The 16,091-nt window shown below is 39.6% G+C and overlaps 1 protein-coding gene across 4 annotated transcripts in view; it reads left to right on the forward strand.

Moving 5' to 3' along the window:
- The window catches only part of LOC139166533 (programmed cell death 1 ligand 1-like), a 75,555-nt gene that overhangs the window by 43,170 nt on the left and 16,294 nt on the right, over positions 1-16,091 (forward strand). For all 4 annotated transcript variants that reach the window (XM_070750220.1, XM_070750222.1, XM_070750224.1 and 1 more), the window contains 3 exons: positions 6,797-7,135; positions 9,112-9,387; positions 14,365-14,493. In XM_070750220.1, coding sequence (XP_070606321.1) covers positions 6,797-7,135; positions 9,112-9,387; positions 14,365-14,493 — 744 coding nt within the window. The remainder of the gene's footprint in view (positions 1-6,796; positions 7,136-9,111; positions 9,388-14,364; positions 14,494-16,091) is intronic.

Here is a 16,091-nt window from a genome sequence, read left to right on the forward strand (position 1 = left end):
TACACACATTCCTGTCTGCTCTCTCTTTTCCCACAGTGTCTCACACCAATTTGTTAATCAGGATTAATAGGGTTGAGAGCTGTGTTTTTTCTCTAGCACAATAGAAGAATGATTATGAATATCATGTGTGGTATTAATAACATTTTTCAGTAGTCATGTTTCCTGCTGAAGAAATTCAGATACGATAGGGCTAAGAACTATTCATATTTCACCCTGTCTAAGCATTGGGTATTTGTTAATATAGCACAAAATTGTTTTGTTTTATTTATTTGTGTGTGTGGTTTTTAAATGAATATAACTTTCATCTTTTTCACTTGTTTTGCATAATCCTATTTTGGACTGTTCATTGTTTACCTAAAATAAATACACAGCAAACGTGCACACTTTTAAAAAGTAATGTGATGAGGTGAGATGTACGCTTTTAAATATGTTACTTTTTTTAAAGTAATATAGTTTACTTTTATCAGCAGCAGTGGAAAGCTTGATCACGGGTGCTTTTCCTTCCAAGTGAAATGGAAATCAGTGAGAATGAATAAAAATGCTACTTACAGATGCCAGTTCTCATACAGAACCAGGCTATATGAAAAAATATGATTTTTTGGTATTTACAATAATGTAACCTCCCTACATAGTACTGTAAATATTTTAGTATTGAATTATAATCCAGCCACAGAAGTTTTGGAGAGGGGGCAATCCTATTCATCAGTTGAATGCATGGTTATGCTAATATAAGAAGCAAATGTGTGTGTGTGTGTGTGTGTGTGTGTGTGTGTGTGTGTGTGTGTGTACTTTTCATCTCTATGCTTGCCTTCACTAGAAATGTCAACTCTGGAGTCCTTGTTACGCCAAACTACTTTCTAGTGTAGGCTGCACTTCTTTCTTTTGTGGTATGCTTTTAAATATCAGTTCACTTTTTCAGGGAATCCCCTACTGAAAACTAAAGCCAACTATGATGAGTAATGACATATCGTGTCCTCCCTTGGGATAACAGCGGAGACATACAGCAGCCAAACACATTTTCATTTCATTTATTTTGATGGCATTATAACATACAGTCACACACACACAAAAAAAACATTTTAATGCTGTTTATTTGCAGCAAATAAGTAAAAGAGATGATATTTTGAGAACATAGGATTATAATGAGCTGGGGTGGTGCAGCAGGTAGAGTGCTGTACTGCAGGTCACTGAAGCTGACTTGTAGATCTGAAGGTAAGCGGTTCAAATCTCATCACCGGCTCAAGGTTGACTCAGCCTTCCATCCTTCCGAGGTGGGTAAAATGAGGACCCGGATTATGGGGGCAATAGCCTAGCCTTGTTTAAAAAGTGCTATTGCTAACATGTTGTAAGCCGCCCTGGGTCTAAGGAGAAGGGCGGCATAAAAATTGAATAAATAAATAAAAATAAATAAATAATGATGGATATAGATCAAAGACACCCAGGTTCAAATCCTTAGCCAACATACATCACATTGTTTCTTACATGATACTCTACTTGTATAATTTGATCCAAATTATATCAATAGGAAGAACAATATTGTTCCCTTTTGAACCTTTGCTAAAGTACACAGCCAGTTTTATTCATCATCTAATTATTAGAGCCAATAATTAGTTTATATTCCTAATTCTTCAGGTTAAAGTAAAGTGTAATAATGATGGCATTTGATTTCCATTATTTATGTATTTTACAATTGCTTTTATAAAAACATATGCTTATCCTTCTATGTTTATTGAGCTTTTAAAAGAGCTAGAATTAATCTAGATTACAATTAATTTCTATGGTGCTGAAGTAGTATTTCATCTTTAGCAAGAAGTAATTGGAGCTGTTCCATAACTGAGGGAAACGTCATTCTCCCTATCCACACATTTATTAATTAATTAAAATAGAGCTGGAAGGGACTTTGGAGGTCATTTAGTCCAACCTCCTGTTCAAGCAGGAGATTCTATACTATTTCAGATAAGTGGCTGTCCAGTCTCTTCTTAGAAGCCTCCAGTGGTGAAACACCTACAATTTCTGAAGGCAAGCTGTTCTATTAGTTGATTGTTTCTCCTTGATTCCAGGTTGCTTCTCTCCTTTGATTAGTTTCCATCAATTGTTTTTCTCTTGCCTTCTGGTGCTTTGGAAAACTTCTTCTGTGCTTTAAGCATATGCAAGTTACACTTTCATGGATTACAAAAATAGGAGTGACATTAGGAAAAAAAAAAATAAACATTCCAGTATCTTTATGTGTGCTTATGTATGTTTTGCCAAGAAGGTTTTTGTTCTCTTTTTCTGAAAGTGAAGAGACGAGGTTCTCTGACCCAACTATAGCCACCTACACCTTTGGTTGAGCTTTTTGGATGAGAAGCGAAATGGCTTCTTCCTCAGTTGTCTTTTGAAAAAGCACTTTTGAGAAAGCTATAGTTTGGATTTTGGAATGCAAACCAGAGTCCACTTAAGTCAAAAGAACCTTTAGCGGCCTCTCAGAAAGTGATAAATCTGCCGATTTCCTATATTATGTGGTTACCATTCACAGTTGACCACACCGCCCCCATAGAATTCTACAGAAAATAAAATTAACATTCATAGTTATATTGAAAGAAACTATGTTTTGTGAAACACCTAAAGAGGACATATTATTATAGAAAGGACATTGGATGGGCTTAAACTTTCTTGGATGTCCTGTTAGTGTAGCAAAATGATCCAGGGACTTGGAAACAAGTTGTAAGCTGCACAACACAGTTTGAGTTTTGGAATGCAAACCAATGTCCATATAAGTCAAAGGAAGCTTTAGTGGCCTCTCAGTGATAAATCTTACATGGGAAAAAAAAGATGTAGGAAAAAGCAAGGAAATAGGATCCTTATTTTTTTCCTTGAATTCCTGTATCACTTGGGAATTTCATTTCATTTCATTTCATTTATTAGATTTGTATGCCACCCCTCTCTGTATGTGAGTTGCTCTTTGGCAGATGGAATTAAAGCAAGAGGCAGAAGTAAGCAAAGTAGAAAAACAAAACATTGTTCATTTTATATGTTATTTTTCCTCTGAATGTCTGCAACTGCTCTATAATTGTAGTAGCACATTCAGAGCTTCCTTTACCAACTCACAAAATATGTTTAATATGGTACCAATAGAAGAGAATACAGTGATACCTCATCTTACAAACTTAATTGGTTCCGGGACGAGGTTTGTAAGGTGAAAGGTTTGTAAGACAAACAATGTTTCCCATAAGAATCAATGGAAAAGCGATTAATGCGTGCAAGCCCAAAACTCACCCCTTTTGCCAGCCGAAGCACCCATTTTTGCACTGCTGGGAGTCCCCTGAGGCTCCCCTCGCTGGGAAACTCCACCTCCGGACTTCTGTGTTTTTGTGATGCTGCAGGGGAATCCCAGCAGGGGAGTCCCAGCAGAGCAAAAACGGGTGCTTCGGAAGTCCGGAGCTACCTAGCAAGTTTCCTAGCAAGGGGAGCCTCAGCAAAATTGCAGCATCGCAAAAACACGGAAGTCCTCGAAACCCCGCCTCCGGACTTCCGTGTTTTTGTAATGCTGCGATTTCGCTGAGGCTCCCCTCGCTGGGAATCCCCACCTCCGGACTTCCGCTGCCAGCGAAGCGCTCGTTTTTGCATTGCTGGGATTCCCCTGCAGCATTGAAAAAACACAGAAGTCCGGAGATGGTGTTTCCCATGGAGGGGAGCCTCAGGGGAATCCCAGCAGCGGAAAAATGGGCGCTTCGCTGGCAACAGAAGTCCAGAGGCAGGGCATCCCAGTGGTGGCGGCTTGGGTTTGTAAGGTGAAATAGTTTGGAAGAAGAGGCAAAAAAATCTTAAACCTCGGGTTTGTATCTCAAAAAGTTTGTATGACGAGGCATTTGTAAGACGAGGTATCACTGTATTTGTAGTTCAGAGTTGAACTGTGGAGTCCTTGGGGCTCTCTGAACTTTTTTTTTCTTGCAGCTGTTTCATTATTAAATTAGGTAACAACATCAGTGCTAAAAAAGTAGTGTTGTGGCCTATCTGTGTTCCGTGCAGCTGGTCATGGATCCCAAGAATCGAAAGACAGTTGGTACGCAGTACAATAGGCCCATGAACCTGGCATCTGAGTCCGATAGTGAGGAGGTCGAAGAGGATTTGGTGTCAGAGGCTGAAAGCCAACCAGGGCCTTCTGCACCTCCTGAGGTGCACGTGAGTGATTCAAAAAACTATAGTTGAGCACACTGAGATATTATTTCTGCATACCATCAAGACAAGGCTAGCTCACATTATTAATGGACCCATACAGATCGCCTTAACTAAGAAAAACATCTAAATTGTAAGCTCTGCAAATGCTGAATTGTTTTTTTTACACTAAATAATCATTGTTGTCAACCTTCTGACATGCAAAGTCAATAGGGAATGTAGATTCACTTTACAACCTTGTTCCTACTTTAAAAATTGTGTTGATTCTCTTAAGAACTGTGTCAAGAAAAGTAGTGCAAAACTCAACAAATGTTTCGCATAGCAAAAGAAATGTTGGGCTCAGTCATAATTGTAAATTGAGGACTACTTGTATTGGAGACATTGAGTACTTATTGAAAACTTTCCTTCACTGTACATCTGCCTGGTGCACCAGTTGCAACTCTATTTGGACCGGGAGTCACTGCTCACAGTCACTCATGCCCTCATCACCTCGAGGCTCAACTACTGTAACGCTCTGTACATGGGGCTACCTCTGAAAAGTGTTCGGAAACTTCAGATCGTGCAGAATGCAGCTGCGAGAGCAATCATGGGCTTTCCCAAATATGCCCATGTTACACCAACACTCCACAGTCTGCATTGGTTGCCGATCAGTTTCCGGTCACAATTCAAAGTCCTTCATGGCACCGGACCAGATTATCTCAGAGACCGCCTTCTGCTGCACGAATCCCAGCAACCAGTTAGGTCCCACAGAGTGGGTCTTCTCTGGGTCCCATCAACTAAACAATGCCGCTTGGTGGGACCCAGGGGAAGAGCCTTCTCTGTGGTGGCCCCGGCCCTCTGGAACCAACTCCCCCCAGAGATTAGAATTGTCCCAACCCTCCTTGCCTTTCATAAGCTACTTAAAACCCACCTCTGCCGCCAGGCATGGGGGAATTGAAATAACTCTTTCCCCCTAAGGCCTTTACAATTTTATGCATAGTATGTCTGTATGTATGATTGGTTTTTTATAATAATGGGTTTTTAATTGTTTTTAGTATTGGATTATTATTATATGCTGTTTTATTACTGCTGTTAGCCGCTCTGAGTCTCCAGAGAGGGGCAGCATACAAATCCAATAAATCCAATAAATCCAATAAATCCAATAAATCCAATAAATAAATAAATTGTATTACAAGGTACAACTGACCTTTAGAACATCTTACCCCCTGAGATAAGATTGGCTCCTGCCCTTCTGACATTCCATAAGGCCCTGGAGACCTGACTCTTCCAGATGGCTTGGGTCTCCAATGGAGGAGTAGTTAATGAATTAAGAGGTAATTTCACCATTCTCCCTGTGCATCCTGCTCTTTTCCTCCCAGCTTTTAACCATTATTTTATCTTTGATTGTAATTCCATTTTTATCATTTTAGAATAATTTATCTCCTTTGGTTTTAGTGCTTTTAATGCCTTATGCCTCCTTGAGTTTATTTGCCAAGATGGTTGGCAAATAAATCTAATAAATTAATAAATATAGGCAGTCATTACAGACTTACAGTTTTATTCACTTGATTCTACTACATGATGATATCTCAATATATTTAATAAATTTGTTCCTCTTTTCTCCCACATTATTTCAAAGTATATTTGTAAGGAAAAACCTGAAGAATAGATTATTATTATTATTATTATTATTATTATTATTATTATTATTATTATTTTATTTTTTTTTAATTGGATTTATATGCCGCCCCTCTCCGAAAACTTGGGGCGGCTAACAGCAATCATAAACAGTGTACAATAATAATCCAACACTAAAAGCGAATTAAAAACCCCTTAAAATAAAAACCAAACCTACATACAAACATACCATGCATACAATTGTAAAGGCCTAGGGGGAAAAGGAATCTTAATTCCCCCATGCCTGGTGGCAGAAGTGGGTTTTGAGTAGTTTACAAAAGGCAAGGAGGATGGGGGGAATTCTAATCTCTGGGGGGAGTTGGTTCCAGAGGGCCGGGGCCGCCACAGAGAAGGCTCTTAATATTAGATTTGTGCCTGTATAATATTGTTTTTTATCATTTGTTGTGAGCCGCCCCGAGTCTTCGGAGAAGGGCGGCATACAAATCTAATAAATTATTATTATTATCATTATTAAACGACATTATTTAGTTGACGGGACCCGGAGAAGACCCACTCTGTGGGACCTAACTGGTCGCTGGGATTCGTGCCGCAGATGTAGGTTAGGGGTGTCAAATTCAATTTCATTGAAGGCTGCATCAGGCTGTTTTGACCTGGGGGGCGGGGGTTAGAGTGAGTGTGGCCAGGCAGATATGGCCAGCTCAAGATTACTTGTGTTGGGGTGCCTGTGGTAGCCCAAGCACTCTGCCAGCAAAAATGGGCTCCTGTGCTCCGTTTTCAGTTGCAATTATCTCCTGCAACTCTCTGCCAGTGAAAACAGAGCCTGACAGGGCCGCAAACAGCCCTCGCAACCACCATTTTCACTGGCAGAGGCACCACAAGTTGGTCCTTTGCTGTTTCCAGTGCAGCCCCACAGACCAAATCTAAGCACCCCATGGGATGGATCTGTCCCTCAGTCCTTGAGTTTAACGTCCCTAATATAGCTCATAGTTTTGACTGTGCATTTGTGTATATTCTTCCTCCCTAGGTCTCAGTCAAGAATTAAGAGTAGTAGTCCAAGAAGGAGATGAAGCCAGGCTTCCTTGTGCTTATAAAATCCCTAGAGGAATGGCTTTAGAATCTTACTTCATCTACTGGCAAAAGCCTATCGCTCCCAAACAAGAGCTGGTTGTGATTTCATACAAGAATGGGAAAGAAGTTGAATCAGAGAAGGACAAATCTTACAAGAACAAATCAAGGTTTTATGAGCAGAATCTTACACTTTCAATCGCCTCTGTGACAGTAAATGATAGTGGGGAATATAAATGTGTTGCCATATTGAATCGTTCTGCACAATCAATCACATATACCCATTTATCTGTGATAGGTAAGTGTAATGTACTGGCACAACTTCTTTAATCTCTCTCTCTCCTCCCCCTCCTTCTCCCTCCCTCTCCCCCCCTCTGTATGTTTGTATAATTTTATTAAAGAGTTTTTACAAGGAAGATAAAAACTAATATTAAACTAATATAAGAAAATTAGAAAACAAAGAAAAAGAATTAAAGAGAAAGCTAAATACAAGAGAGAAAGTGTAAGAATAAGAGAAGGGGAGAGAAGAGACCTATCGTAACTTCTCATTAATTTTCAAGCTGTAAGTGTCCATTTATCAAGCCTCATCACATAGTTCCCTAGCGGAGCATGGGTATTTATCTAGTTATAGAACTAGTATAGTAAAATTATGAATTGCGTTTCTTCTTAAAAAGAATATACTGTATATCTTTCAGGAAAGCAGGTGTACTTTCTTGAATTGCCACTTTTCTGTCTCCAATAAACAGAAGTTTTGGTAATTTGCCATGAGTGATTTTAATATCCTTCTCAGAAGTTCTATAAAGTTGTGTGGATGAAAGGAGATAATGTTTATTGGGAAAGAAAATGAAGCCAGGACAGTTTATCGTTACTTACTTTAATCTGACCCACATCAAAAATGTTAAGGACAGAATCAGCCACTGATCTTGTTATTGTTACAGAATAGGGTGCAACAATGGAGACACCAAATGTTACTTTGGTATATCTTTTGGTATATCTCTGACCAGTGAAGGGCTACCAAAATTTTTACTACCATACTGTGGGTGTGGATTATTCAGGATGCCCTGCATTTTCTTTCAACATCTTTCAGTACAAATTAGGTGCTCCTGGATGGAGCTCCATTTTCATTACCCTACACCGTTCGTCCCCCCGTCTCCCGTCTGGGCAGCAGCCTACCCCTGCCTCTGACTCAAGGTTAGTGAGAGCACTTGAAGGCAATATTTAATTAAACCCCTGTACTAAATATTTTCTAACTCTGGAACACGATCCGTGTCATACAGTAATAGGAATAATCTATGAGAATCCTTGCCAACCCTCAGAAAGTTTTAGATACATGCTAATTTGTACATTTTAAATATTTCTGACTGAATGATGGTCTTTTGATTGAGGTGCTATATGCTGATTTTTTTTCCTTCTGCAAAAGCAGTTGGACTTCCAGGTGTAGCCATCTGTTCCTGATCATTTTGACAATGAAATGATAAAATGGGCAATATGATATAAATGCATGAGACAATGAGTATATAATCATTTATTATCTATCTATCTATCTATCTATTTATTTATTCTATTTATAGGACATCCTTCTTGCAGACTTGGGGTGGTTTATAAGTGTAAATTCAATCTAACAATAAAAAAAATTATTTATAAATAATTAGAAAAGTTTAAAAGATAAAAACCCAATATCACACAATCAATCGTCCATCATTCACACTATTGGACTATAACCGTTCATTATAGGATTTAGCCTTCCAACCCTTATCATATTTGTTGCTATTCTGTGCATACTTTTTGGATCTCAGCATATTTCTAGGATCTCAGCATATAGCCTGTATTGTAGTGACCAGAACAGTATTTCAAGTGATTTATAATTTATTGCAGTATACGCTAAGTTATAAAATATGTATTAGAAACCAGGTAGGCCATTAATTCTAATATAATTGTAGACACAAAGCTAGTTGGATAATTGAAACATCACTATAAAATCACAATATTAACACCATCCTTAGCAGTAGACACATAAATAAGTTCTCACTGCTGCTCCGTAAATATTAATAATAAGGATCCTATCCTATTTTGGGAAAATATTTGCACAGAAAGAGAACTCAGCAGAGTTGCATGAAATATTTTAAGAGAATTTTCTTAAATTCAGGATAATCAATGACAGGAAATTTAGAGGGTAAAGCCTTCAGGTCTGCTTGAACAAATTCCAATAATATCAAACAATTTTTAGACATGTCATATTGTGTAAAATCCTATTGTCTTTTTTCTGTCTTCCAGTTCCATTTAGTACACCTATCATCCAGCACAATTTGCCCTATAAACGTTGTTACCCAACAAATTTAACACTGGAGTGTTTGTCTTATGGAGGTTCTTCAGAGCCAAAGATGTATGGATCTATCAATGAAAATCCAGTGAATTGGACTATCACGAGCAATGAAACGTTTGGTCATTTTAATATTACTGGCACCTTGCATTTAAAAATGACAGAAAATATGTTGATCCACTGCTCAGTTCATTATTTAGATTTCCAAGTGTCAACCAACTATAGCTTGAGTAAGTTCCCTCCATTTTATGTAAAGGTTATCTTATTTGATTGCATAACATTTCTTATTTTTGTATGAAAATTGCTACTGTAGTTAGAAAAAGAAATGAATGAGATCCAGAGTTACTTGTGTTTAGTCACACAAATTAATACAAAGCAAATAATGCACCATACATTGATTTATATTGATATATTGTAGATAAAGGTAAGCCTGGCTCAATTGTATATTGCCATTCTTCTTTCTAACCATTCATTACTGCCAATAATTATTTCCTATTTGATCAGTTGAAAAAGCACTTCTGCACTTTATTCAGTCTTTGAGAGACAGTAGACATTTCACCCTGAATTAGTAGCCATAACTATCAATTAAACTACAGGGGATGGACAAAACAATGGAAACACTTGACTTTTTGGCATCAAATCAAAACTTGACATATTTTATGTGTCTTTTTTATTAATTCTGTTATTTGATATGTTTTTTTAAACTACCTTTTTTAAATAGAAATTTAAGGAAATTGGTTATAACCTTCTAGAAATGACAGACCGCTCAGATTTTCAAAGAGGCCAAATTGTTGGTGCTCGAATGGCAGGCGCTAGTGTAACAGAAAGTGCCCGAATGTTTGGTGTTTCAAGAGGTAATGTCTCAAAAGTAATGACTGCTTTTGAAAGAGAAGGGAAAATGTCCTTAGCCAAGCACAGGTCTGGCCGAAAGTCAAAGTTGTCTGAGAGAGACCGTCGGACTCTAAAGTGAATTGTTAGAGCAGATCGCAATATCACAGCTCCTAAAATCACTGCAGAGCTCAATAGACACATACAAACCCCAGTTTCCACAAAAACTGTTCGAAGGGAGCTTCACAAATCTGGATTCCATGGAAGAGCTGCAATTAGAAAACCTCTGCTCTCAAAGACAAATGTTTCAAAGCATTTAGAGTGGTGTAGAAACCACCAAAAATGGTCCCTTGAGCAGTGGCAAAATGATTTTCTCTGACGAATCATAGTTTACTCTTTTTCCGACCTCCAGCCGTGTTTACGTTTGGAGACAGCCAAAAGAATCACTTCATCCAGACTGCCTTCTCCCAACCATCAAACATGGTGGGGGTTCAGTGATGATCTGGGGTGCTATTTCTTGGAAATCCCCCGGGCCAATGATTTTCCTTCATGGAAGAATTAACAGCTACATTTAGGACTTTTGGCTGACCAAATTCATCCTATGGTTCAAGAACTGTTTCCAGAGGGGGATGCCATCTTTCAAGACGATAATGCACCAATCCATAGAACAAGAATTGTTAAAGAAAGGCACGAGGAACATTCTAATGAAGTTCAGCATCTCATCTGGCCACCACAATAATCAGACCTCAACATTATTGAGCATTTATGGTCAATTTTAGAGATTCAGTTAAGAAGACAATTTCCACCACCGTCGTCTCTAAAAGAACTGGAGGATGCTTTAACTGAAGAATGGGCTAAAATTCCTTTGGAAACAATTCACAATTTGTATGAATCAATACCTCGGAGAATTGAGGCTGTATTTGCCGCAAAAGGTGGACCAACACCATATTAAAAGATATTTTGATTATTTTTCAAGGTGTTTCCATGTTAATGTCCACCCCCTGTAGAGGAAAACAGTATTGAATGTAGCTTGGAGTAAATTTGAATATATCATCCTTTGATGTATGAATATAGCCAATATTCTTCCTGAGCTTCAGCTTGGAGTATGTTACCATTTTGCTTGGCATACAATACATAAGACATACAGTACTTGTTCTCAACTGTGAAATGGAAGAGAGGGAGGGACAACCTTTCACTATTTTACAACTCTCTGTTTCATTAGTCACAGGGTTGGTGGGAAGAACTCCCCAATCAAGCTTTTTTCAGATAGTTGAAGACTGCAACCCAGACTGCTATAGAAGATAGTGACCAGTGATTGCAAGGAGGGGTTCCAGCCACAGTGAACAGATAAAGAAAAATGTAGCAGGATGACACCACTGTGTCAGCATTGATTAGAAAAAACCTATTAAGAGGGGAAAATGCTTTCATTGTGAGGGGAGGCAAACAGAAGATAATGTTATGTGTTCTTGTAGCTAAGAAACATTTAACAGCCTATAGTTGCATGAGGGCAACGTCCATCTGTAGCTAACACCAGTTTACCCCATTTACTTATATACTCCAAATATTTCTAGGCCTTTAGGCAGTTGTTTTCACTTTATGGCAATCATACTTCATGTTATCGTTTGTTTTTTAAGCTTTATTATTTTTGATTATACAAACACAACCTTCTCAGCTTTCCATCAACCAAGCTTTTCTCCCCCTTCTTTTCATCCATTATTTTTTTTGTTTAATGCATCTTATTTATATTCATATAGCACTTTGACTTCATGAGGATTTTATCATGATGCTATATTTGTACCTCTACCACTATTTGGTTTGGCAGAACAACCAACAAGACAGACACAGACTTCAATGGCTAGTTAGAATTGCAGAAAAAATAATTGCAACCAGCCTGCTGTCCATTGACCTGTATTCTGTACAAGGCAGAAAGTTTTTTTTTAATTTATTCTTTGTCCAATATACAATACATATGGAAGAGAATAGACATTAAGTAATATATATAAAGATAGAAAGCAAAAAAGAAGAGAATATATATGATATAAGAGATACGAAGAAAATATATATGATATATATATATATAAGATAGATAGATAGATAGATAGATAGATAGATAGATAGATAGATAGATAGATAGATAGATAAGGAGAGAATATATATGATATATGGAAAGACAATTGGACAGGGGATGATAGGCACATCAGTGCACTTATATATGCCCCTTACTGGCCTCTTAGGAACCTGGAGAGGTCAATCGTGGAGAGTCTAAGGGAGAAATGTTGGGGGGTGGGAGTTGACACTATTGAGTCCAGTAATGAGTTCCACGCTTCGACAACTCGATTGTTAAAGTCATATTTTTTACAGTCAAGTTTGGAGTGGTTAATATTAAGTTTGAATCTGTTGTGTGCTCTTGTGTTGTTGCGGTTAAAGCTGAAGTAGTCGTTGACCGGAAGGACGTTGCAGCATATGATCTTGTGGGCAATACTTAAATCGTGTTTTAGGCGCAGTAGTTCTAAGCTTTCAAGACCCAGGATAGTTAGTCTCTTTTCGTAGGATATTCTGTTTCAAGTGGAGGAGTGAAGGGCTCTTCTGGTGAAATATCTTTGGAAATTTTTGAGAGTGTTGATGTCTGAGATGTGGTGTGGGTTCCAGACAGATGAGCTGTATTCGAGAATAGGCTGTGATCTACACAGACTCCTGGACATAAACTGTTTCAACCTCTTCCCTCAAGACAATACTATAGGGCATTGCACATCAAAACAAGCACACAAAATGACAGCCCCCCACCCCACATGCTATCACTCTCCTAAAAAATTAATTCTCACAACAGTGTCTATGTTCTAGGTCCTAGGACAGTGATGGCGAACCCTTTTTTTCCTCAGGTGCCGAAAGAGTGTGCGTGTGCCCTATCACACATACTCGAATGCCCACACCCATAATTCAATGCCTGGGGAGGGCAAAAACAGTTTCCCCACGTCCCGCCAAAGGTCCTCTGGAGGCCATAAATGGACTGTTTCCCAAATTCTGGTGGGTCCAGTAGGCTTCTGTTCCTCCCTTCCCAGGCTCCAAAGAATGTCCTGGAGCTGGGGGAGGGTAAAAATGCCCTCCCCCATTGTTCTGCCAGTGTGTCTCAACCACCTGTAATTACATGGTAATTACTCCAGGAAGACACACACCACACGATAAAAGGAAAACCCAAAAGTTTTTATAAACGGAAAAACAGAAGCAGCTCCCTTTTTAAAAGTCAAAGGGATTTTCTGGTACACACAAGGCACAGGTTAAATGCAGTCCAATCGCTCACCCAATAACTGGGAAATTGAGTCCAATTCTAAAGTCCAGAGAGTCCACACACACAATCCTGAACAGCAAAAACTATGATCTTGATGAAACAATGAATCAGATAAACTGCCATGAGGCTAAAACACCAGGCTGCACTTTTATCTGTAGCACTAATTATAGTAGTCCCGCCCAACCACAGGTGGCCTCATTTTCTCTTGTAATAATCCTTCAGTTGTTGTCTCCTATGCATCACTCTACGCATGGGTGGATGTGTCATTAATTCTTGTTCAGAATCCAGGGATGATACAGATGACTGATCTCCTCGTGGGCTGTCTGCCAAACTCCCCTCTTCCCCGTCACTCATGCTTCCTTGGTCAGAGGAGACTACTGGGAGCAAAACAGGCCTGTGACATGTGAACGTATCCCCCACATCCACCTCCACATTCCTTGGGGCAGGAGCTGGGGCAGAGCTAACCACAACACCCATCCCCCTGGAAGCTATCTGGAAACCAACAACGCCCTCCCAAAGCCTCTGTGCAAGCCCAAAATCAACTGGCCGACACACACATGAACGTTGGAGCTGAGCTGGGGCAAAGGCTTCTGTGCCAGCAAATATGGCTCCGCATGCCATAGGTTCACCATCACTGTCCTAGGATGTTAAACCACCTATTGGAGCGTTGCTTGTTATCCTGTTATCTATTATATTACTTATTTCTTTAGATTCTTGTGACTATAATTTCGTTGTTATATCTCATAATTTATGTTGATTGCTCCTATTTAGTATCCTAGTATGATTTATGTTGATTGCTTAGTATCCTATGACTGTCACTGAGAGTTGTATCTATGATTTATAACTATTATATTATGATGATGATCACTTCTTGCTTTATAATTATTTTATGATTAAGATTATCACTTGTTACTTGTATGTACACTGACAGCTTATGCACTGGAGACCAATTCCTTGTGTGTGTTAAATCATACTTGGTCAATAAAAGAATGCTATGCCATGCCATGCCATGCTATTCTACAGTATATCATAGAACCAATGATTTCTTCACTGTGATCCTGGATTTCTCAATATTATTCAACTTGTATTTCAGATATGATAAATAATTGTTCTGAACCCATATTGCCACCATTGATTTCACCTTTTGGGATCATCATTTCTTCAACAGTGGTCCTGATTTTCTTTCTAGCCATGGTAATGCTAGTAATACTCCAATGCTATGGTAAGTAATGATACATTGTTATCCTCATGTCTATCATATTCCCTATTTTCTTAGATTATTATGACTATACCGTAATTTTGTTGTTATCTCTTATAATTTATGTTGATTGCTCCTAGTATGATTAACAAAAAATTCGAATATCATGCCAAAGTTCATTTATTTCAGTAATGCAGCTTAAAAGATGAAACGTAATACATATATGAGAGAGACTTATTACATGCAAGGCAAGATAGTTCAAGCCATGATTTGTCATAATTGTGATGATTGTGGGGTACATCTCGTGAAAACCGCAATCCCACCATATCAGAAAATTAGAATATTACATGCAATCATAAAATTGAAGCCAGCCTCCCCATAAAGCTCAGCTGCAGAAGGAAGCATGAAGTGCTCCAAAATCTCCAGGTAGAGAACTGCTTTAACCTGGATTTAATGAAGCACAGTAGACCAACACCAGCAGATGACATGTTTCCCCAAATCAATACAGACTATGGAAACTTCACACTAGACTTCAAGCATCTTGCTGTGGGTGCCTCTCTATTCTTCCTCCATACTCTGTGTCCTTGGTTTCCAAATGAGATGCAAAAGTTGCAGAGTCTATGTTGATTTGGGAGCCATGACATCTGTTGATGTAGGTTCACTTTGCTTCATTAAGTCCAAGGTCAACACCGCCATCTACTGTTGTGGTTCAGCCTGAGGCTGCTCAGGGACCGGCTGTGTCTCTGCTGGCTCCATGCCCGGAGGAGGATGACAGCGAAGAGGAGGGGGCTGAACAGTCGGACGGCTGAGAGGAAAATCAGGAATGGGATGAAGGAGAACAGCATGAGAGCCCCGGGGGGGGGGGGGGGGCTCTCCCCAGCCAGTAGTTTGGAGTCATTAGGTGATGAAGCTCAAGCCGTCATTGACATGCGACAGAGACTTTCAGATCAAAGAAAGGAGCAATTAAAGAAGTATTATCAGCACTGAATTAGGAACAGCTGGGTTTGGGTGTGGTCCTCCTTAGCAGGGTTTAAAAGGCAGGCAAGCCCTTGAAGCCATGTGGAGTGTTATCAGTTTGGAGTTGCGTTATCCTGTCTTGTTTCTCGACGTCTCTGTTCCTGGCTTGTGGCCCAGCAGCTTTGGAAGACCCGTGGGAGGTGTAGGTCTGCTATCTACAGCCTCGGCTTGGCAGCAAGAATCCTGTATTGCTGCATGGACTTTTGCCTTCGTGGATACAGTAGAACCTCGACTTACGAATTTAATTGGTGCGGGAAGGAGGCTCGTAAGTCGAAAAGCTCGTATGACAAAACATTGTTTCCCATAGGAATCAATGGAAAAGCGATTAATGCGTGCAAGCCCAAAAATAAGAAACCGGCCGCCACCACCGAAGGAGGCTTGAGCCTCCCGATCCTCCCCGCACCTTTGCCATGCATGTCAGGAGAGAGAGGGAAGGAGGGAGAGAGAAGCAGACGGGCAGCAGCCGCAGCGGAGGCCAAGTCTCGCTCCGGGCTGTGCCCCCTCTGAGCGCTCACCGCCTTTCCCTGTCAGCGGCCCAGCCACCTTCACCCGCCTGGACAACCGCCAGAGAGGCTCCTCCGGAGGGGCACACGGGGAAGGGCTTG

This window comes from Erythrolamprus reginae, chromosome 4 (assembly GCF_031021105.1).
Source record: "Erythrolamprus reginae isolate rEryReg1 chromosome 4, rEryReg1.hap1, whole genome shotgun sequence".
NCBI classification, from domain to species: domain Eukaryota; kingdom Metazoa; phylum Chordata; class Lepidosauria; order Squamata; family Dipsadidae; genus Erythrolamprus; species Erythrolamprus reginae.